The sequence below is a fragment of the Sus scrofa genome, chromosome 18 (genome assembly GCF_000003025.6).
Source record: "Sus scrofa isolate TJ Tabasco breed Duroc chromosome 18, Sscrofa11.1, whole genome shotgun sequence".
In the NCBI taxonomy this organism is placed as follows: Eukaryota; Metazoa; Chordata; class Mammalia; order Artiodactyla; family Suidae; genus Sus; species Sus scrofa.
This window is the reverse complement of record NC_010460.4, coordinates 4724296-4748771: the sequence shown is the minus strand read 5'-3', so window position 1 is coordinate 4748771 and position 24476 is coordinate 4724296. Positions and strand designations below refer to the sequence as shown.

The window sequence follows — 24476 nt, the reverse complement described above, 5'->3', positions numbered from 1 at the left end:
TGAGCTAGAGAGTAAGGTGCAGGGAGGGCACCAGTGGGTGACCAGAGACAACTGCGTAAGGTGACATCTGGAGTTCCAGTGTGGCTCAGTGGTTAACGAATCGGACTAGGAACCATGAGGATGTGGGTTCGATCCCTGGCCTCACTCAGTAGGTTGGGATGCCGAGTTGCCCTGAGCCGTGGTGTAGGTCGTAGACACTGCTCGTATCCTGCGTTGCTGTGGCTGTGGTGTAGACTGGTGGCTACAGCTCTGATTAGACCCCTAGCTGGGGAACCTCCATATGCCACAGGTGCGGCCCTAGAAAAGACAAAAAAAAGACAAAAAAAAGAAGGTGACATTTGAGCGGAGACCTAAAGGATGAGAAGGAGTCAGGCTTCTGAAATGGGGTCACGTTCACCTTCAGTCCGTTAAAAATAGCCCTCAATCCTCTCCAGCAACAAGGTTGGACGTAAGGGCAATGAGGCCCGCTGCCAGCACTAAAGATGGCGGAAGGGGCGGAGACAGGGGGATGCCCGCGTAGTGATTGGTCGGCCGGGAGATGCGTCACGTGGGCGGCCGCGAGCATCCGGGCTCCCAGCGGCGGCGCTGCGGAGGCTCCCGGGAGCCGGCGGCGTGGGGCCAGTATTGCGAGCGGACGGCGGCCGGGCCTCCCGGGCCGCCCGCGTGGGCCGAGCGGCACGCGTGCCTAGCATGGCGGGCTCCCTGCCTCCCTGCGTGGTGGACTGCGGCACCGGGTAAGACCCGCGGACGCCCTCCCCGCCCCCGCGCGGCCCCGCACCTGTCCGCGGTCCGCCCCCTCTCTCACCTGGAGGCGCCCCGCCCGGGCCCGGGTCGCGGCCGACACCTGTGCAGGTGCAGACCGTGGCCTGGCGCCCCGCCCTGTCCCGCCCCTCCTTCCCTGGCCCCCAACTCCACCCGCAGCGAGGGCGGCTTGCCAAGCTCGCTCACCTTGATGGGGAGAGAACCGAGGGGAGAAGCCGGCCGGGCTCACCTCCCCTCGCATCCCTTCTCTCAGCTTCAGCCAGGGCCTCCCAGGATTTCCAGCCTCCCTGGGATGACCGCTTTCAGGCAGGTGGCTGCAGACCCTGCCGCCCTTCCTTGCCTTCTGCCTACCTAACGGTGCCCCTGCCTTCTCACCTTCTTGAACTTGGCCCTCGTTTTGGCTTCCTAAGCGCTGTCATTTCTCCTTGCTGGGGATTCTTTATCACTTGTGGAGGTTTTTACGTTCACCTACCAAGTTGGCAGCTTTTTTCTTTTTGCAGCCCACTCTGCTCTCTTCGTGTATTGAATGGCTTGCTCAGGCTAAGCGCTTGCTTTAATTTGAGCAGAGTTGTTTTTCACTTAAAAAAATGTTAAAAAGACTCCATTTTGAAAAACAGTCTAAATTTGGGAAAGCCTTTTTGTGGTGTAGTCCCCCCCCTTTACTTTTTGGGTGTGATTGCTGCTTTTTTTAAAAAAAATTGAGGTGTGGTTGACAATGTTGTGTTAATTTCTGCCTTGTAGCAAAGTGATTCAGTTATACATGTATATATAGATATTCTTTTTTTCATATTCTTCTCCATTGTGGTTTATCCCAGGATATTGAATATAGTTCCTTGTGCTATTGATTGCTTCTCTTGATGTTGTTAAGATATGCAAAAGAGACCTTAGGAAATTTCCTGTGCTTTCAGTGGCAGAAGCTTAGCTGATTTGAGGAAGGTGCTCACCGAATTTATCTAGCTGGTTGTGTAGAAATTCGAGCTTGCCTGCTTGCGTTCTAGGTGAAGTACTTAATAAAATAGCCTGAAAGTAAATTTAGCCTCTTATTTAAAGGTTTTTCAAGATAGGCTTGTAGTTATGTGTGACACCGAATATTCCATGGCCTGTTCACCTTAGCTTTGATTCTTTTCTGTAGAGAAAGGCACTTCGTTTCGTTTCCTTGACAACCTTGTGGGGGTGTCTTCTTTAGTTTGCTACAGCCCATCTCCTACTGATGTTCTTTCCTTTTGCTGCTGAAGCCACCGGTAGTGGTTACAGGCTGGAAAAAACTGCCTCTTTGCCTGTTCTGATTTTCCTTTTTGAAATACACATTGGACCAGAAGTTTTGTGGCTCTTTATTTTAAAGTTGTTTTGCTACCGGAACTGAAGGCCAAACCAGTATTGATATTAACACCCCCGCCCCCAGCTTTAGCCTCCCTTAGGATCCCCTCCTCCCACAATTTAAGTTCACCCACACCGGTCTGGTTGTGTCAAGAGTGAAGGCAACAAGGAAAGGATTTTTCATTTCCACAGATTTGCATGTGAGATTTTTGTTTTTGTGGTTTCAGTCTTGTAAAAGCTATTGGAATACAAAGCATTTCTTGGTAGAAGCAATAAAATATGCCTACAGAGTTTGTCATACCTTTAAAATTAGCAAGCTGAGAACCTTACTCATCGTTCTTGCTATAAATATAAAAAATGTGGTGCTCAGTTTTGACCTTTTGAGGTAGGTGGCGTCCCACTTGGAGATAAAGCTTCAGGATATCATTGTTTTATGGCCAAAGGCATGTCATCGTCTTTGGAATGTTGTAGGTTTTGATGTCAGGACTTAGAATAGTCCCAGTGGGTTTCACGTGGAATATTCTGTTATGGAAACAACGGTGGTTAATCGTGAATTCCCAGTGTCCCATATGTGGCAAGAAGGAGCAGCCTGGAGGAGCCTACATTTAACCATACCTGTAGTTCTTGTTATTTCTCACAGAGGTAAAGTGGTTTTGGGATCAACTTTCACCTCAAAATAGGATGAAAGGGGTACAGAGCAGATAAAAATAACTAGGAGCAAGGAAAAGAATGGGCCTGGGGAGTCACCCTGAGCTATAGGCGGGTGGTGCAGCTGTCCAGCCTCACATAGTCTTTCTGTGTGACAGAATTCTAGGAGAGTCATCGTCCGTTATGTAATTCCTGGCATCAGGAAGGAAGAGAATACCTATTTCTCAGGCGAAAGGTCTTTTTCTAGAACGGAATTTGAAAGAAAAATTTGCATTGAATTATACATGGTAGACATTAATAATCAGGAAGACAGTGTACTATTTATAGTATTTTTTATAGTGTTTTTTAATAGCCAATCAATTTCATCCTGGTAGCCTGGCATCCTCTAATAAACCCTGAGACCAGCTCAGTGAGCACAGGTGTAACATGGATCAAAGCTCTGCCTGAACCAAAGATAAAGCTTGTTTCTCTAAATGAAGTACTGGACTGCCTAGCGTTCAGAGGATCCCACAAATATGAGTCTCACTTCTCATAACTGAACTTTTTGTATTTTTTAAAGGCTTTTGTATTTGTTAAACTCATTTCGAAAAGATTTCAAATCTACTGAAAAGCTGCAAGAGTACCAGAAGAACCCCTGCTATGTCTTCTCCATTCAGCTTACCAACAATTAACACTTTATTGTTCTCTGTAAACTGTACACATGATGCTGTCTCTGAACTGCTGGTAAGTTGCAGACGTCGTGCTGTTTTATACCAGGATGCTGCATTGGGGACTTGATGAGAACAAGGACGTAAAATCACAGACCGATGATCAAAACCAGGAAATTTCATGTTCTCTAACAAGCAGCCTGGATCCCAGGAATGGTCACATCATGTCTCAGGGACGCTCGGCCCTCCTCCCTCCTCCGGCACCATGTTTGCTTGTCATCATGTCTTTTCAGGCTTGTTTCGCTGGACCAGTTCCTTGGTCTTTTTCTGCCTTTCAAGACGTTGACATTTCTGGCAGCCGGTTGTTATGGATAATGTTCCTCAGTTTGGCCTCGTCTGGTGTTTGCTTATGATAGACAGAGGGTAGCCTTTTTGTCAGGAGTCCCGCAGAAGCGATGTCCACGCTTCTTAGTGCCTCATGTTAGAAGGCTTTTCTCCCAGCTGTATTGAGGTGTAGTTGACACATATGCATACGTTTAAGGTTGCAGCGTGTTGACTGGGTACATTCGTGTGTCGCAGGATAATTATCACATGCGCTACTCACATCTCCACCCCTCACCAACCACCCTTTGTTTTTTGCTGTGAGAACATTTAGGATCCACCTGTCCTGTTACTTTTGAGTATTACCGAGGGGTAATACTCGATATTACAGTATTATTAACTGTAATCACTGTGCTGTCCATTACATCTTTTTTTGTTTGTTTGTTTGTTTTTGGCTTTTTAGGGCCACGCCCTCGGCACATCGATGTTCCCAGGCTAGGGGTGGAATCAGAACTGTAGCCGCTGGCCTCCACCACCGCCACAGCCACAGCTGTGCCAGATCCAAGCTGCATCTGTGATGTACACCACAGCTCATGGCAACGCTGGATCCGTAATCCACTGAGCGAGGCCAGGGATTGACCTGCGTCCTCATGGATGCTAGTCAGATTCCTTCCTGCTGAGCCTCGATGGGAACTCCTGTCCATTACATCTTATCAGAAGACTTAGGATAGCTGATGCAGTTCGCTTGGATTATTTGGTTATGGGGGTGTCCACCGAATTTCCCCACTGTCCCTGTACTGTTTTCCCCTTTGTAATCAGTGTTATCTGTGGAGAGGTAGTCGGAGGTTATATAAATACCCTGTTCTTCCTTCAACTTTGACTCGTTAGCTTAGTATCCATTGGTAGTTTTCATTCTAATCAATTATTACAGTGATGGCTGCAAAATCATGATTTTTTTCCTAAAACTCTAGTATTATCTACATTTATCAATTGGCATTTTAGTGTAAGGGTGCACTTGCCAATAGCTCTCCTTTATTTATTTATTGTCTGTGTGGGTTATTGTTTTATTCCAATAGTTGGTTTATGTCATTCCTACTATATAGATTATTCTTTCTTTTTGCCGTTATCTGTTTTGATGCTTAAATTATCCATTTGGCCAAGAGAAGCCCATTCAATCTGTTTCTGGTGTTTTTTTTAAGACATGTCCTCATCTTTTTTTGAGCGTTTTGTTATTGTCAAAGTCTGCAGCGTAGCCGTGTGCAAGGCATACATCTTTTTGTGGTTTTTGCTGGACTCTCTCTGAGATAGGTTTCTAGAAGTGGGGTTTCTGGATCACAGGATAAGTGCATGTGTGATTTTACTAGAAAGTATCATGCTACTCGGTCATGTGTGTCTTCACCAGCCGCGTGTAAGAGGGCCTACATCTTCTCACAGACTCACCAACAGAATGTATTGCCAAATTGTAGAATTTTTAGCCAATCTAGAAGATAGGAAATGATATCTTACTGTAGTTTTAATTTGAATTTCTTCTATTATTATGTGGGAAGAGGAACATCTTTTCATGTGGTTAAGAGGCATTTGCATTTCTGTTTTCTGTGTCTTCATTCCTCTAGCCTGTTTTTCTGTGGGTTTTTGGTCTTCTGCTTCTTTATTTTTAGAAGCTCTTTACATATTAGGGTGTGTTGAGGCTTCCACAGCCCACCCTCAGGTTCAGCTATTTGCTAGAAACAATCACAGGGCTGTGGGGAGAAGGTACACTGCAAAAACAGCCAAGGACAGAGGCCTGTGGGCAGAGTCTGGGGGAAACCAGGAGCAAGTGTCTGGAGTCCTTTCTCAGTGGCATTGCACAGACCAGCTCAGTCACCATCCAGTTATGACAGCACGTGTGAAACGTTGTTTACTGGGGAAGCTGGTTAGAGATTCAGCACCCAAAGCTTTTTGGGAGCTGGTCATGGCACCTTCTGCCAGCCACAAACCAGCATTGCAAGTCTCAGAAGGAAAGCACGTGTTTGGCATAAACTGTATCTGCGCCGTTTAAACACAGCAAACCACTCTTATCATCTGGGGAATGGTGGGAACCCTCCCGAAATCCAAGTTCCCAGATGCCAAAGGCCAGAGGAGATCATCTCAGGCCTGCTCGCTCTTTTCTGCATGTGGAAGTATTAAGCCTTGAGGACGTAAGTTGCAAATACATTTTCCCTATGTGTCATTTGGCTTTTGCCATGCAAAAAAATTTTTTTAAGCAGTCAAATTTATCTTTTCCTTACTGTTTTTGGAATTTGAATCATAATTAAGACAGCTTTTTCCCCCATTCCCAGATTTTATATATCTCTAATTGTTTCATTTAGATTAATTTTTTCATTTAAATCTCTAATCCACTTGGAACTTATCCTGGGATATGGTATGAGGAATGGACCCAGTTGGAGCCAGTTCTCTTTTGCTTTTGGCTATCTCGTTTATCTCAACAGCATTTATGAGAAACCCCCAATGCTTGAAGATATGGCCTTTATTGGGTACTAAATTTGTCTATGCAGTTGTTTATTTCTGGATTTTGTTTTGTGTGCGTTATTCTGTCCTTATGGCAGCACTGTCAGGTTTTAATTACTGAGGCTTTAGAATGACTTAATATTGATGGGGCTGGGCTCCCCTGCCCACCTCATTTTTAATTTTTTTTTTAGATTTTGCTTTTTAGGGCTGCACTAGCAGCTTATGGAGGTTCCCAGGCTAGGGGTCCAATCGGAGCTGTAGCTGCTGGCCTACACCACAGCCACAGCAACATCAGATCCAAGCCACATCTGTGACCTACACCACAGCTCATGGCAACACCAGATCCTTAACCCACTGAGCAAGGCCAGGGATTGAACCCGCAACCTCATGGTTCCTAGTCGGATTCGTTTCCGCTGCGCCACGATGGGAACTCCAAATTTATCTATTTTGTTTTCACACCTTTTTATTCATGGCTTACCTAATGACTTGTCTATTTTGTGGATCTTTTTATCAAAGGATAAGCCTTGGAGTTTACTTATTCTGTTCTTTTTCTGTCTTTTGACTCATTTATTTCTGCTTTTCTCTTTGTTCTTCCTTCCTTTTTTATTTTTAATTTTATTTTTTTGTCTTTGTTGTTGTTGTTGTTGTTGCTATTTCTTGGCCGCTCCCGGCATATGAAGTTAGGTAGGTTGAATTGGAGCTGTAGCCACTGGCCTACGCCAGAACACAGCAACGCGGATCCGAGCCGCATCTGCAGCCTACACCACAGCTCACGCAACGCCGGATCATTACCACTGGCAAGGAGGGACCGAACCACACCTCATGGTCTAGGATTCGTTACCATGGCACGACGGAATCCTTTTTTATTTTTGAGTTGGATGTTAAATTTGTTTAAATTTTTTCCTTTATATTGAAAAGGTACTGCACAGTATTGGTCAATACGCCTTTAGCCATTATATGTATCCCTTACATACTGGGATTTGGGTGTATAGTTTCTCATCGTTTTCTAGAAGATTTCTGTGTTTTTCTTCCCTCTTAACTCAGTATTTCTGTACTGGTATGCTTGGAAGTTTTCAGGTTGAAGGGCCTTTTTGTTTTTTGATTTTGTGTTTGGTTTCTAGTTGTGTTGTATTATGGTCAGAGGGCTGTTTGTATTCCATTCTTTTGGCTTCTCTGAGTCCAAGATTTGGTCAGTTTTGTGAACGTTCTGTATGTGCTTGAGAGAGAGCTCCGAATCCCGCCCGCTCGGATACCAGGGACGGTTCCTGTCCTTCCAGAGAGGCATGTTCTCCACGTGCTGTGAGTGCAGCAAATATCTGGACGAGCCCTCTTATTAATGATGCTATTTTGCTCTTCTGTTTTTTGACCACTTAGGCCGACGTTGGCTGAAAACTGTGTTAGTGCTCCTGTCAGCAGCGCCTTTCTCATTTATTTCTTCTTTGTGAAAGCTGCTGCTGCCTTATTGAGTGCTCACATATGAATAACTTGTATCTTCACTGGAGTTGTTGCTTTAGCATTATGAAGTGGGTTTTTTTTTGTTTGTTTGTTTTCAGTCTGAATTCTACCTTGTCAAAAAGTGAAAATAGGCCCGACAAATGTAAACTAAAAGAAAGCAGGCGTATGATTTGAATGCAGTGCAAAAGGCTTTCAATGAAGCAAGGGGTTCATTTTATTATTAGTTTTTGGTTCGTTAAAAAATTTGATTTTATCGAAATAATCATGCTCTAGTGTCAGAAGTCAAGTAGTGCTCAAAATTTTTGCTTTGTATTTTTCATTTCCAAGAGCTCTTTTTTGTTTTTGAATATATATATATATTATATATATTTTGAATATATATATATAATATATATATGTATTTAATTTATAGCATCTCGTTTTTGTCTCCCGGATGTGCGGTCTTCTCATAGGATGCTGGTGACAGTGGGGTTTGGTTTTCTTGGAGGTGCTATTGGGGGTTTCTCCCCACATAGTTTTTGTTTCCTCCAAGCTGATTTTTTGATTTGTCTGTTCTCATCTCTCCATCTCATGGTAGAGGCTTTCCTCAGACCTTGGTAACTTCTGCCTCCCTGCTCCTGAGTAAAACTCAGAGACTTCCAGGGCCTGGGGGACTCGGCCTGTGCAGATGCATGTGCAGGTTTGGCTTATTGACTTCGTGCTTCCCCAGGAGTTCTACCGGTGGGTTGTTTGTTGGGGAACCTCCTGGTCTTCCGTTTTTCCTCTTGAGCTGGTCAGTTTCCCCAGCGGATGTCTTCTCGGAGGGCAGTCTGGATGCTAGGGTTCTGAGAGCTGAGTTGGGGGCAGGCAGGCGTGGAGAGGGTGTCTCAGCCATCCGCTTTCTTCTGTATTCAGTCAAGTAACCCCTTTCTTTTTAGAGTGGCTCATGGACTCGCCCCAGGCAAGTGAGTTGGAGTCCAGAGGCTCTTTGCTTTCCATTCTGCAGGTCTGCCTGTGGAAGGTGCTAGGGTCAGGGAAGAGCATTTGGGAGCTGGGGAGGCTGGGCTTACCTGGCCCTGTGCAGGTGCCTGTGCAGCTACTGGTCCAGGGCCTGGCTGGTTCCCAGATTCTCCCACAGCTATCCAGGGCCAAAATTTTGCTGTTACCTTCTCTTCTTTTCTCCCTGTTGCTGTGGTTTATGTATCTTAAAAATATCATTTTGCTTTGGTGTGGTGGGGCTTCAGGACAGATCATATGTTCAGTCCACCTTTTTAACCTGGTTGTCAGAGTCCACTTGACATGCCCAAAACCCAGAGAGAAGCCACATCATGATCTTAGGTTTACCAGATAGAGAGCAAAAAATGCAGACATGGGCAAGTGTATTGGGTGATGTAAAATTTACAGATGAAATAGAGAAAAAAGAGAAGAAAAAGGATTTTGGATTTAGCTAAAATAATTATAAATTTGAACCTAGGTATTTAACTGGGTTCTATAAACAGAGATCTGCCCTTTTCTGCACGACAATTTGGGGAATATTTGAAGAACTCAGTCCGTGTACAGTGTAGGGAGTGTATGTCATGAGGATCTGGAAACAGTTTTAGTTTTATCAAAATCATATTCTAAGGCAGTGTAGTCACTTTTTTTAACTGAGACAATCTTAGGAGGAAGTCGACCTGTTCTGTTTGGCTCTTGAGACCGGACCCTTAAGGGGTCTCAATCAAAACAACTTTCCTACAGGATACAGTTTGAAAAACACTGTTTTAAGATGTGACATTTCCACTTTCAAACATAAATTAATTGCGCTTACATTGTCACCTTCTGCTCCAGACACATGGTTGTAGGAGGAATTTCAACTATATATAAGTATGTCAAGTTGACAGTAGGCAGATGAAGCCTCCTCCCTGCAGGCAGTTCCTGCTGTGGAGAGAGTGGCCTTTATGCGGCGAGGGAGAGGAGCTCTGCCCAAGGACCTTTTCAGACGTTTGGGGCAAATGAGGATATACTGTATTTACAGAAAGAGGCGTGGAAGGGTACCTGAGACCGGGCGGAAGGCAGACATGAGGAGTTCCCTTCGTGGCTCAGTGGTTAACGAGCCCGACTAGGTTGCATGAGGACGCAATTTCGATCCCTGGCCTTGCGCAGTGGGTTAAGGATCCAGCATTGCTGTGAGCTGTGGTGTGGGTCGCAGACGCAGCTCTGACGTAGGCCGGCAGCTGTAGCTCTGATTTGTCCTCCTGGAACTTCATGTGCTTGGGTTCGGCTTAAAGAAAAGAAAAAATTAATGGTGCAGGAGCAGGTGGAGGCCTCTTAGAGACCCCTTCCTAGCGGTTCATGTTTAGTATGACTTGCTTGTCTTTGATATCTTTATGAGCTGCTCTTCTATTTCCATGTCTTCTGTCTTGGAAGTCTGTCCTGATTTTTTTTTTTTTTTTTTTGTCTTTTTAGGGCCACACCCACGGCATATGGAGGTTCCTAGGCTAGGGGTCGAATCGGAGCTGTAGTCTACACCACAACCACAGCAACGTAGGATCCAAGCCGCGTCTGCAACCTACACCACAGCTCACAGCAATGCTGGATCCTTAACCCACTGAGCGAGGCCAGGGATCGAACCCACAACCTCATGGTTCCTAGTTGGATTCGTTTCCACTGCGCCAAGGCAGGAACTCCTGTCCTGATTTCTGAATGAGGAAAGCTCTCAGGTCAGGGGATGCAGGGAAGGTGCCTTGGGGTTTGAGACTGGCTGGTGAGCTGTAAGTACTGTGTGTGTATTTTTGAGAATGATGACCTGCCTCCACCATGCTGGCTCTCTTTTGGAAAGATAAAGTTCAAATAAATGAAAACCCAAAGCCTTTTGATGTAAAAGCTGCTGATCTTAATTCTTCATGTACATATGTTTGGGAAAATCTGATCCATGTAGCTCTTCAGGTATCAGATATATCAGATATACATAAAACTGGCAGAGAAATGATACAAAACCTTAGCACAGGGAGGGATTTTCAAAGCAGAAACTACAAAGGAAATTACTCAGGAAAGTAATTGGTGGATTTGATCACCTAAATTATATTTAAATAATTTCAGAAAATGTATACGTGAAGGTAGAGAACAAACTGGGAAAAATTCGTGATATGTGTGAACAAGCCTTAATAGTCTCCATACGTGTAAGAGTTTATAGCAGTTGGGAAGATGCTAAAACTAGTAGGAAAATGAAGGGCGATTCGTGGAAGAAATGCGGTTCATGACTATACATCGGATGTCACTCAGCAGTGAAGTGAAATTGTTGACTAAGGAGATCCTTTTACTTTTGAGTTAGGATATTGTTTCCAGAAATGGTAATGTTTAACAGTGAGCGTGGGAATTATTATTCCTCCCCTTGTACCAATGAAGAAACTGAAGTGGGAAGGATTCGTTTACTTGCCTAAAGCCACCGAACTAGGGCTGTGTTTTGAGCACAGCCTTGTGGGCCCCATTAACTCACATTATGAGTTATACTGTTTTGCAGCTATTTTTGAAATACATATATATGTATGTACATATATAACCAGTAACACGAGTCAGCTTCATTTTTGATGGTTGTATATAGCATTTTATTAAATGATTAGAATTAATTTATCCTCTATTTATGGCATTTGAGTTTTTCCAGTTTTTTTTTTTTTTTTTTCCTATTATCATGCTATAGAGAACATTTTTTGTGCCTATCTTTATACATGTAAAGTGCTTCTGTGGGGTGAATTCCTCCAAGTGTGCTGTTTGGGCAGTAGGGTGTATGCATTTAAAATTATTTGGATAACAAGGCCTTTCGAGAGAGAGCCTGGAGCTTCCCCTTCATAATGAGGATGAGGCTTCAGCCTCCGAATAACACCCGTGTGTGATCTCCCACCACCTCCAGTACTGGCCCAGAGTTTGGATGGCTTCGCATTAAACTTATAGACGAATTTAGGGATATGTGATGTTTCTTTTTAAAAGTAGGGGCCCTGCCTGTATACGTGAGGTGAGTCTCAGTTTATGTCTCCTTGTATGTGGAGGGTGCTTCGCCTCACATGGTTTATTCTCAGGGTAAAACTCTGTGGTGTTGCTGTTGTGAAAGGGATCTTTTCATCCACGGCTGAGTCTCCCTTATGACCGTGAGGTAGGAAAGTTGTTGGGTTTTGTCCCTTCACTGAGGAACTGGTTTTTAGTTGTTCACTTAATGACCTTCACTATTCCAGGTTTATAAGTATGATGTACAAATAAATTTTGTCTCCTCTTTCCTAGCACTGGTCTTTTATTTAGTTCTTTGTGATTTGCATTACCTAGTTCTTCCAAAACAGTATTGAGTGAGACTAATGATGGTGGATCTCCTTGGCTTAGTTCAGCCTTCGCTAGGAATAAGCTTCTAGGTTTTCATTACCTTCTGGTTTGAGGGATTCCCCCCTCCCCAGATGTTATCTCTTCCTCAGAATTAAGTGTTTTTTTTCCCCATTACATCTTAATTACATAGTTTAAATTGTAAAGCATTTCCTACATCTTTTTTTTTTTTTTTCCCATAGAATCCTTAAACACTCAGTGTTCTAAATAAGACAGAATACATACATTTGAGTCCTTTCTTCAGGGCCTCCAACCAGTATTAAACTTCAGCATTGCAGGTCCATGTCGTTTGATGATGTGGTAGGTGATAGATGGTTTTGTTAGAACGTGAGCATAAGATTGGGAGCTTGCATTATATAAACATGGAAAGATGATTTGCATGCGGTGTAGTCTGATCAGTGATTCTAGGCTGGCTGATTATCATAACCATGGGTGGGGAGGGGCAGAGGATGTTCAAACTGCAGAAACCCAGGCTCCTTCTCTGGGATTCTGGGACAGGCCCTGGGAATCTACGTGTTTAGAAGCTGCCCAGGTGATCTTATCAGCCAGGCTTGGTGCATTCTTCGTAGTTGCCAACCCAGGTGATCTTAAACTCGCCTGCCAGGTAAGGTAGGTCATCCTACCAGGAAAAATCAGCCTGAAATCAGGTTTGTAACAGGTGAACACTTTGAGGGCTAGCGCTGTGTCGTCCCCCCCCCCTTCCTCCTATGTGCCTGCTACATAGATTCTAGCTAGTTAATTGGTTGGAATGTGTCTTTGCCTAAGTGGTGTCTTGAACACTTTCCATATTTAAGAGTTGCATTTTACTTGTCGGTTTTTTTAGTTCTGTTCTTTGTGTGCTTGAACTGTTGTAAGATCCTCTCTACTGGGGCTGGTCTAGCACTGGGTTCTCCTCCAGAGAGGGACTTTAAGAGAAGCGCTTGTTAATGACATTTACAGTGTTCTATTTAATAGGTTTTCATTGAGGTGCCTTATGAACCTGTATTGATGAAGATTTTGTTAAAATTTTAAGTTTAGGAGTTCCATCGTGGCTCAGTGGTTAACGAAATCCGACTAGGAACCATGAGGTTGCCGGTTCGATCCCTGGCCTTGCTCAGTGGGTTAAGGATCCGGTGTTGCCGTGAGCTGTGGTGTAGGTCGCCGATGTGGCTCGGATCCCACGTTGCTGTGTCTCTGGCATAGGCCAGCAGCTACAGCTCTGATTAGACCCCTAGCCTGGGAACTTCCATATGCTGCAGGCATGGCCGTAAAAGGAAAAAAAATAAGTTTGTTAGATGGTCATTACATTGTAATTATTCAGACTAAGAAAACCCCAGGTGTATTTGATGCTATTAAAAAAAAAAAGCACAGAAAAATTTGAAGACATTAAGTTACTGTAAAGAGACTGAGTAGGTTGTGCTTTTGCTAGTGTTTTTTTTTTGTTTTTTGTTTTTTGTTTTGTCTTTTTGCCTTTTCTAGGGCCGCTCCCAAGGCATATGGAAGTTCCCAGGCTAGGGGTTGAATTGGAGCTGCAGCTGCTGGCCTACGCCAGAGCCACAGCAACACGGGATCCGAGCCACGTCTACCACCTACACCACAGCTCACAGCAATGCTGAATCCTTAACCCACTGAGCAAGGCCAGGGATTGAACCAGCAACCTCATGGTTCCTAGTCGGATTCGTTAACCACTGCGCCACAATGGGAACTCCTGCTAATGTTTTTAATAGTTGGATTTTGCTAGAAGGGAAAGGAAGAGCTGTTAATATATACAAATATGAATATCTTAATGATAGTTTGCCTCAGTCATGAAAACCATTGTTTGCTTAATGTTATTGCTGTGAGGTACCTGTGTGACTCAGTGACAGAAGGCCTCCAGGGAAGGCTGTGCTGTCTTAGAACATGATACTTCAGGATCTGGACACCCTAGCAACTGTTGCTGAGTGGCATGTGATAGTGGCATCCTGGGTACCTAGTTGAATTTCCAAAGTGTGGACCTGAAAGGTACTCCAGTCCATTTCTGCATCCTGGCCTGTTGCTGCTCTGGACCCTTGTTGATGATTTCGGGGCACACAACTTTGGGAAGAAGTTGAGCCCCAGTTGCTGCAGAATACTCGGTAGCTTTATTTTCACCACAGGTGCATTTTATCTCCACCACTTCACAAGTTAATGTGTCTCTGAGGTTTAGAGTGGGCACAGCAGAAGGACGGGACAGTATGGTTTGGGACACAGAACGTATGTTTAAAAATTTTTTAGGAAGTGAAATTAGGAAATACTTCAAACATACAGAAATAATATTAAAAAATAACAAAAATGTATAGACGGCACTCTCATAGTGCCCTTTCTTGTCTCTGTTTATACATTTAATGTAGTAACTCTCTCAGCCCCGGAAGTAGGTTGTGTTGGATCCTTTTTTAATAGATGGAGAAGCTGAGATACAGCAAGTAAAGCAACTTGCCCCAAGTCACACATTAGGCAGATAACAGAGCTGGGATTTGAACTCAGGTAGTCTGGTGCCAAGTGCATGGTCTGAACACGTACGGTGGATTCTGTTGCCTTTCAGAAATGCAAATAGTAACATCACAGACCCGAATGCTGCTTATTTAGCACTTAACTTAATAAATGCTAACATTTCACCATACAGTTGACCCTGAACAACAATGGGTTAGGGACACTGACACCTGCACAGTTGAAAATTCATGTATACCTTTTGCCTCTGCTAAAACTTAACTGCTGATAGCCCGCGGCTCATTGGAAGCCTTAGCATAACATAAACCGTCAATTCATGATACATATTTTGAATATATGTTATATACTATATTCTTAAAGTAAGCTGGAGAAAAGACCATTTATTAAGAAAATCATAAGAAAGAGAAAATACGTTTATAGTCCTATACTGTTCTTATGATACCATAAGTTTATATCATCTGTTTACAGGATGAATCACCTGTCAGGACGTACATCAATATTTCATTATACAAGACCTTGTAGACCTTATATGTGTTACTGACATGAGCATATCAGAAATGAATGTGAAAAGGAAATTTATATCTATTTACAGTGTACTTCAGGCATTGATAACAAAGAAGCAGCATGATGGCATCCTGGTGTAACCAGTGTGATTGCCTCTTGGTAGCCTGGCCTGTACACTAATGAGTGAATCATTGTAAAATTTTTATGGCATGCAAAAAATTACAGTCGCATTCCTAATACAGTATTGGAAACACTGTCGCTTTTTCTTTTTCTTTGTAAGGCCACACCTGCTGCATGTGGACGTTCCCAGGCTAGGGGCTGAATCAGAGCTGCAGCTGCCGACCTACACCACAGCAACTCGGGATCCAAACCACATCTGTGAACTATGCCCCAGCTCAAGGCCACACTGGATCCTTAACCCACTGAGTGAGGCCAGGGATCCAACCCACATCCTCATGGATGCTAGTTGGGTTCGTTACCACTGAGCTACAAAGGAAACTCAGGAAACACCACCAGCTACTTTTGATGATAGGCTGATCTGCAGTTTCTCCAGTTACTGGGGTGGGGGAGGGGCGATACTGTACAGTTACGTGACTCTGAAAGCACAGTCAGAGAACTAACACATTATGAACTTTCTATTAAGTATCAACTTATGCCTGTGTAAGAATAGGCTCTCCACTTCAATACAAGTCTTGCATCGGATTGTGTACCCAAATATTTCTGTGTGTTTATTGAAGAAAATCTACATGTCAGTGGACCTACACAGTTCACACCTGTGTTCAAGAGGGTCACTTGTATTTGTCACTTTTTTTTTTTTTAAACAACCCTATTACGCAAAAACAAGTGTAAGTGAAAGATCGTATTAGCAACTTTGGTCTTTTCTGGTTCCTTCAAATTGTTTTTCTGAGTGTTGATGTCCCCCCACCCCCCTTAAACTCTGGTTCCTTCCCCAGCAGTTTGGCAGTGATGCCTTTTCTTATACTTGGTGAAAACTCATTCAGCAGATCTTTATGGAGTGTTTGCCAAATGCCAGGACTGTGCCAGGCCTGGAAATGCAGTCAAGAAAAAGGGCCCTGTTATGGTCATCCTGCAGCTCATAACTTGACCACGTGGGAAGATGGATCTATTTATAGTTTGGGGGGCTGGAGGTGGGCTGGTGGGCAGTGTGGCCCATTAAAAGCATAGACTTAGGGGAGTTCTCATTGTGGCTCAGCAGTAATGAACCTGACTAGTACCCATGAGGACATGGGTTTGATCCCTGGCCTGCTCAGTGGGTTAAGGTTCCAGCATTGTTCTGGCTGTGGTGTAAGCCAGCAGCTGCGGCTCGGATTTGACCCTAGCCTGGGAACTTCCATATGCCACGAATGTGGCCCTAAAAGACAAAAAAAAAAAGTGTAGACTTAGGGGTCCCGATTTTGGTGATTTCCCACCAGCTTGCCAGCTTCTCTAATAGCCTTGGTCAATAATTCAGTTTGTTTGTATTTGTCATTTGGAATGTACCTCCAGAAAAGTGGTTCACTTAGGGATGATCTGGAATTTTGAAAGTTTAGTGTATATTGTCTCTCTCCTGGCCAGCCCCTGGGCTCTGGGTTGGCTTGGAACCTTCTTTGAGGGTCTGGGGAGCCTGGGGTGGAGGATGTGTGTGTCCCTCTGGTTTCTGTACTTTGGTAGAACGCGGGAGTGCCCTCGGGTGGGGCTTGCCTTTCAGAAACTCCTCATAGGGCCTTGTGGATCTCAGGGCCTGGCCTTGCCGGGGTGCTTGCGATGCTAAGATCTTAGGTCCCTGGAGACTGAGCAGTAAACATGACTTCAGCGGAGCTGACTTTTTTTTTGGCTCCTTAAATTTTATTTACTGTGTTCAAAAATAGTAAAATTAGCATATGGTAAAATACATTTACACATCAGAAAATTAATTTATGAGAATTTGGAGTGTATTAATCACATCAGAAAATTTAATACCAGCCATCTTGAAATAAATTTTAAAACTGAATGAATTAATAACATGACTCTCAGCACTGCTTGGGGGTGTTTTAGTCCTTGTCCGCACTGCTGCAGAACCCTGGCTCCTTGTCCAGATCTGCCTGCTCCCTGCAGAGGGCCTGCTGAGCTAGGGGCGCACTGGAGTCTCTCCAGGTTTGCATTTCAGCAGATGGTTCTGAGGGGTGGGCTCCCCACCCCCATTTTTTTTTTTTAATGTATTTAGGAGATTAGCAAATGCTTTTGGAACAGATAGTAGAATTTTGGCATTCATTTTAGTTCAGACTGTTGGAATCTATCATGCAGAAGATCTTGACAGAAAATGGGCTCGTTCTAAAATGAGATGATAAAGAGATGCTGCTGTCAGATATTCTCAGGCGGTGGCAGTAGCTTTTCAAGACATATGCCATGACATTTTAAGAAAATTATATAATAATTCCCTACCCCCCCCCCCCAAGGTTCATGAAGTTTGGGAAGGAATTATACTTTGTTGAGAGCCAGCTCTGTCAGAGGCTACATATTTAGATGTGGGTGCTTTTCCTATTCACTAGTTGCTTGGCTTTGGGCAGCTTAATTAACTACGCGTTGCCTCCATTTTCTCATCTGCAAAACAGGGATAATATTTACCTTGTAGGCTTTTTATAAAGATTAAAAATTAAATATTAATAGTGATACGCAAATGTAATATATTTGTTAATATATGTTTGCAAGACTTTTTCCAGTTGAAACAAGCATAATAGTTTACATTTTTGTAACTTCTTGCTTATCTGAAGTTGTTGTTTGCTTCTTAATCATTACCATTTTTTTTTTCTTTAATTTCAAGGGAATATTTTGAGTCTTGATATTTTAGGACTTGGAGAGCTTATAATAAAAGACATTAATGGGATACCGAGGAGAGTATTACTGTCTAAACATGTGTTGATGACTTTGTGCTTTTAGGTACACCAAGCTTGGCTACGCAGGCAACACTGAGCCACAGTTCATTATTCCTTCATGTAAGTAAAGCTCCACCCTTGGTTTGTAAAGGATTGTGTTTCTCTCAATTGTCCTAAGCATTCTAATTCTGTTCTTCAAGGTATGTTAATTGACTTACCTTCTTCTTTTAGAAGATTGTTCTGGTTACTGGGGAGTTATTTATTTGACATCTGGTTGCCAAGTATTGCTGTTGGCTGCAGCTGTCACCTGAGACCCACCACCTGTCCAGTCCTTTGCCTCTCTTCTGATACAGTCCTGCATCACAGTTTCGGGAGTTTGAGCTTGGGTGGCTGGCAGGGCCTTCATTCAGTCATAAATATCTGAGCTGCTTACACCAAGTATATCTGGTTCCTTAAGGCTGATTTGCCATCTTCAGGAAGTGCAGTTGTATCAGCTTGGGACTGGGGTGGACTGGATATTTATTGTATTGCACTACTGACTCCATTGAAAGAGCTTTTTTTTTTTTTTTTTTTTAAATGAGAGGGGCCTGGTGACTGTTTTACTGTGCTCAGAAGTGTTCTGTTTTTGTTTAACTTTTAGTCGGTAGAGCATGATGGAGGAAGAAACATCCTCAGATCTGATAGGAGTGCATCCTGCCCACTCTTTATTCACAGGACCTCAAGGTCAGGTTGCTTGTCTTTAGGGAGACAGCCTTCTCTGAAACTCTTTAAATTCTGGGTTACTATTTGGAGACAGTTCCCTGAAGAGTAAGTGTATCAATCAAGAGTGAAGTGAAATTCTGCCTGGTAAGTGCAGCCCTTGCAGGACAAGTTATGACCTTAGAAACTGTAGCCTGTTACGGGTCAGGGGCGTTTGAGTAACAGGCTCTGTGACCAGTGTGGGCCGGGGACAGCTGCGCAGAGCTGGAGGGAAGGAGCTTAGTTCGTAGTATTTATTCAAGGCGGGTACGGGCCCTCAGCTCCCTGGAGAGTGGGCTCCGGATTCTTTGAGAACACTTCACCCCGTCCCATTTCCGTGCTGGCTGGATAACTGCTCGGGAATTTGACTTCTGGATCTACAGACCTGGTTTCCGCCCTGGGAGGTCCCCGCAGCAGGCATGGTTGGTCTGCTGCGTCCTCACTTAGAGCTCATGATTTGGTGCATGAGTTGGTCGCGCTGGTCTAACAGTACCGCAGGCTGGACATCGTAAACCACACAAGTTAGTTTCATCATAGGTACAGGCTGCAAGGGCAAGGTGCCCGCAGGACTGGTTTCTCTGGGGCCTCACCAGGCCTTGGCTTGCAGGTGGTGCCTTGTGTCCTCACAAGGCCCTTGTTCTGTGTGTGGCTGAGAGACCTCTGCCGTCTCCCCTTCTTATAAGGATGCCAGGGCTCTGGGTCCTGTGGGATGGCGGCCTTTCCTGTCTGACCTCATTGGACCTTTGTTACTCCCCGAGAGGGCCCATCTCCGGATGCAGTCACGCGGGGGCAGGGCTCCAACACATGAAAGTTGGGGGGACACAGTTCAGTCCGTGGCAGTTGGCATTGTGCAGGGTGGGGCCGTGTCTTGTGAGTTTCCTTATCGTGAACGCCACATAACTCGATCGTTCCATGCTGAATTGATAAGTCGGACTTGCTGCTTTTTCACAGCAGATTAGATTTTAGCCTTGTTAAGTGCGGCAGCTCTAAAAGGCTGACCTTGTCCCTTTTGCTTTAATAAAATTGTCAGCAGCATTCAGTTAGCGGCCCCATTTAACCTGTCGTCATTAATGGGGGGGAGTTGATAGCACAATTTCCTTCACTGACGGAAGGCACAGCAGCTCTTGGCGTGGTGCTGTCAGAACCTTAGCAGGGGCAGAAGCGAGGAGGAGATGTCAGGGCGGCGGGAGGAGGAGTTATGTTGCTGGCGGAACCTGTTGCAGGAAACAGAAGAGCCCTGGGGACAAGGGGTGTCCGGGCAGAAGTGTCTGTTGGGATAGGGAGAGAGAGGGCCTCGAGTGCCTTGGCCACTTGGCCTGCTGCTCGTTTCAGTCCAGGAGCGGAACCGATTTTCTGGTTATAGACGCTCCTTTCACAAGGTGAAGTTCAAGATGGAAGTGGCAGAGTTCCTGCTGTGGTGTGGTGGGTTGAGACTCCGACTGCAGCCGCTCAGGTCGTGTGTGTGTTTGATCCCTGGCCCGGCACAGTGGGTTAAAGGATCTGGCCTTGTCGCAGCTGTGGCTCAGATTCCATCCCTGGCCCGGGAACTTGCATATGCCATGGATGCAGCCATTTAAAAAAAGAAAAAAAAAAAGGTGCAAAGTGGCTTCCAGAGAGAAAAGAGGGGTTTTGTGTACGCGTGTGGTGAGCATTGATCAAGGCCTCTCCAGGCGGAGGGGGAGGCACACCCCCCGCGGAGAGCGGTGGGAGTGATGGGCTCCGCAGAAGGGCCAGGTGATGGGGGACTTTAAACTGTTGTCTTAAGTTTTTTTTTTTTTCTTTTTTCTTTTTTGTCTTTTGTCTTTTTGTCTGTTGTTGTTGCTGTTGTTGCTATTTCTTGGGCCGCTCCCGCGGCATATGGAGGTTCCCAGGCTAGGGGTTGAATCGGAGCTGTAGCCACTGGCCTACGCCAGAGCCACAGCAACGCGGGATCCGAGCCGCGTCTGTGACCTACACCACAGCTCACGGCAACGCCGGATCATTAACCCACTGAGCGAGGCCAGGGATCGAACCCGCAACCTCATGGTTCCTAGTCGGATTCGTTAACCACTGCACCACGACGGGAACTCCTTCTAATTTTATTTTGCATACCAGGAATTTTCACGCTGTTTCTGAGGCTCCCTCAGGGGCCTTGTCCCAGACTAGGGAGAAGCAGATCCCGGTCCTGCGTCACCAGGGCGGCCCTGCCTGTGTCTCGTTTGAGTTTCTGGGCAGAATTTGCTTGTTTTTAAGAAAGGTTTTCTTTACCCCTTTCCCCCCTTTTAGGTTGTTGGGGAATGTTGAGAGTCGTTGGTTGGAAGTTTCAGGCACAGAAGAATGTGTGTCGGTCACATCCCTAGAAGAGGACGTGGAGGGCAGGGAGGGGTCAGGAGACTTTTTGGGGAATTCAGGTGTAAAGGTCTCCTAGGCAACCAGTGACCGCTCTGATGCCTGGGGAGAGGTCTAGACTGGAGACAGAGATTGAGCCTACAGGCTCACAGGTCTTGAAAAGTCTTTTTCTGTCAAAAAAGAAAAGAAAAGGGCAAAAGACAAAGATAATGTAATAAAAACCCACGTACCCACCACCCAGAATGAGCAAATGTTACTACGATCCTGTAAACACAGGAATGCTGACGTACCTCCGAGGGAGAGCCAGCCCCCTTTGTTCTCCTGCAGTCCTTCCCCTCGCCCCTTCCTCTGGGACGCTTGCCGAATCTAGTCCATGTTGCGTCCTTATGTGACAACCGCAAGGTACCACAACAGCAGGTAGTATTGTTTTGTGAATTTAAACATTTCCAAAATGATATCATACAGTAATAGGGAAAAATCATTTTCTGCACTTGTTTTCTGTTTTTGCAGGGGGCGGGGTGTGAGGCTGTGCCCACAGCATGTGGAAGTTCCTGGGCCGGGGTCAAACCCATGCCATAGCAGTGACCCAAGCCATTGTACTAACAATGCCAGATCCCTACTTACCCTGCTGCTCCACAAGAGAACTCCACTTTCTGCATTTTTAAAAATCTTCAGTATTACGATTTTATGATGTATTAGTGTTGGTATATACAGATCTGGATCAGAATTCTAATATGTGAATCTGCAATATTCGGGCATTTTCCAGTTTTCTTTTAAATGGTGACTGTCTTTTTATCTACATGTGCTTAATTGTCTGTTTCTATCTTTGCCTATTTTTCTATTGCATTTTTTATCTTTTTTATGGAATTACAGGAACTCTTGTATGCTTTGAATACCAATTTCTTGTAAATACTTTCCCTATTCTATGATATCTTTTTTAAATGATTTTTTAAATACAGAAGTTTAAAAATTTCATATAGTCCAGTCTTTTGGTTTATGTTTTTATAATTTGTTTTTATTAAAAATGCATTTATAATCATAAAGACTTTCTATGCTTTCTTCTAAGAAAATTTTAAGTTTATTAATTATTTATTTATTTGTCTTTTCTAGGGACGTGCCTGTGGCATATGGAGGTTCCCAGGCCAGGGGTCTAATCAGAGCTGTAGTTGTTGGCCTAAGCCACAGCCACAGCAACGCAGGATCTGAGCCACATCTGCAACCTACACCACAGCTCATGGCAATGCCGGATCCTTAACCTGCTGAGTGAGGCCTGGGATCAAACCTGCATCCTCATGGATATTAGTTGGGTGCATTACCACTGAGCCACAATGGGAACTCCCAAGTTTATTTTTTTAATGTGGTATGAGAGAAATAGTTTTGTTTTCCAAATGGAGGGCCACTTTTCCCAACACCATTTATTCAGTCATACTGAGGTACCATATATGGTTCAGAATATTTCTGGTGTTTTTATTTTGTTTGATTCATGCATCTGTTTATCTCTGTTCCACATTCACACTATCTTAGGTTCTGTTACCTTGACATGTGTCTTTATATTCAGTAGGTCTGGTTCCTCTTCCTTTTTTTTTTTCTTAGAATACTTTTGGCTATTCGTAGGTCCTTACTCTTTATCATCAATTTTGGAATCATTTTACGGTCCATGAAAAATTATAATGGGATTTTGATTAGAGACACAGTAAATTTATAGATTAATTTGGGGAAAACATTTATCTTATGAATTGAATTTTCCCACATGAATATGGTACATATGTTTTATTATTTATTCATGTTTTGTATGGTTTTTAGTAATGTTTTGCCATATTCTTCAAAAAGCTCATACATACCTTTTGCTACATTTATTTTTAGGTACCTTTAATGTTTTTGATGCTGTTGTGAATTTTTTTTTAAATTAAAATTTCTCATTAGTTATTGCCAGCATAGTGGGAATGCTGCTGAGTTAAAAGTTGCCTTTGGATCCAACAGTCTTTTAAGTTTCATTAATTTTTTTTTTTTTTTTTTTTTTTTTTTTTTTTTTTGTCTTTTTGCCATTTCTTGGAGGTTCCCAGGCTAGGGGTCGAACAGGAGCTGTAGCTGCTAGCCTACGCCAGAGCCATAGCAACACAGGATCCGAGCCGCGTCTGTGACCTACACCACAGCTCACAGCAACACTGAATCCTTAACCCACTGAGCAAGGGCAGGGACCGAACCCGCAACCTCATGGTTCTAGTCGGATTCGTTAAACCCTGCGCCAGGGCGGGAACTCCAAGTTTCATTAATTTCTGATGTTTATTTCCTTCCTTTTTCTTGCTTTGGGTTTATTTTGCTCTTCTAGCTTTTTAAGGCAGGAACTTAGGTTATTGATTTGAGACTTTTTCTCTTTTCTAACGTGAGCATGTACTGTTAAAATTTTTCCTCTTAGCACTGCTCTAGCTATGTCCCACACATTGTCATATTTTGTAGTTTCAGCTTCTTCGTGTAGTTTTTAGTTTCTCCGAGACTTCTTCTTTGATGTGTGGCTTATTCAGAACTATGTTGTTTAGTTTCCAAGCGCTTGGGAGATTTTCTGGTTATTTTTCTGTTTTTGATTTCTGGGTTAATTCCATTGTAGTCCAAAAGCACACTCTGTATGATTTTAATTCTTTTAAATGTGTTGGGATTTGTTTTATGGTCCCACGTAAGGTTTTTTGGGGGCTGACGTGCCCTTGAAAACAGTGTGTGCTCTGCTGTCTCTGGGTGGAGTCTTCTGTCTCTGTTGGTTAGATCCTGAGGGTTGCTCGTGTTGTTTCTCTTCTGCATCCGTGCTGATTTTCTCTCTACCTGTTCCATCAATTGTCGAGAGAGAGATGTTGAAGTCTGCGTCTACAGTCGTGGATTTGTCTGTTTCTCCTTTTAGTTTTTGCTTCATAGGTTTTGCATCACCCTTCTTTGGTACATACACATGTAGGATTGCTATGTTTTCTTTATGGATTGACCTTTTATCATTGTTTAATGTCCCTCCATCAGTGGTAATTTTCTTTGCTATAAAGTTTACTTTTCCTGATAGCAGTATGGCCTCTCATACTTTATTTGGTTAATGTGTTCTGAAATTTTTTTTTTTTTTTAATCTTTCTAGTTTTAAACTACCTACAGGCCTCCCTTGGAGATGTGGGTTTGGTTCCAGACCGCTGCAGTAAAAGCGAATATCACCATAAAGCAAGTCATACGGAATTTTGGTTTTCCAGTCCATGTGAAAGTGATGTTTACACTGACTGTAGTCTGCTAAGTGTGCCCTAGTGTGTGTCAAAAAATGTATGTACCATAATTAAAAAATAGTGTTAAAAACTGCTCGCCATCATCTGAGAATTCAGCAAGTCGTAGTAACATCCGTGATCACTGATCACAGGTCCCCATGACAAATATAATAATAATGAAATGGTTTGAAATACGGCGAGAATGACCAAAATGTGATATGACACGAAGTGAGCAAATGCTGTTGGGAAAGTGGTGCCAATAGATTTACTCAACCTAAGGGTTGCTAAAAACCTTCAATTAAAAAAAAAACAACTCAGTAAATCGAAGCACAGTAAAGTAAGGTGTGCTAAGAGAGTTTCCTGTGGTCAGTGTAGAGTTCAGTCATGTTTTGTCTGTGTATTTGTTTTTGGCTGTGCCCACA

At 43.8% G+C, this 24476-nt stretch overlaps 1 protein-coding gene across 12 annotated transcripts in view; it reads left to right on the top strand.

The window, feature by feature from the left end:
• Positions 539–24476, top strand: part of ACTR3B (ARP3 actin related protein 3 homolog B) — a 110826-nt gene continuing 86888 nt past the window's right edge. For 8 of the 12 annotated variants that reach the window (XM_021079302.1, XM_021079297.1, XM_021079298.1 and 5 more), the window contains exon 1: positions 539–734. In XM_021079302.1, coding sequence (XP_020934961.1) covers positions 539–734 — 196 coding nt within the window. Of the gene's footprint in view, positions 735–3412; positions 3451–17825; positions 17882–24476 lie in introns of those variants that run through there. The other 4 variants (XM_021079303.1, XM_021079300.1, XM_021079299.1 and 1 more) reach the window with 2 other exon arrangements.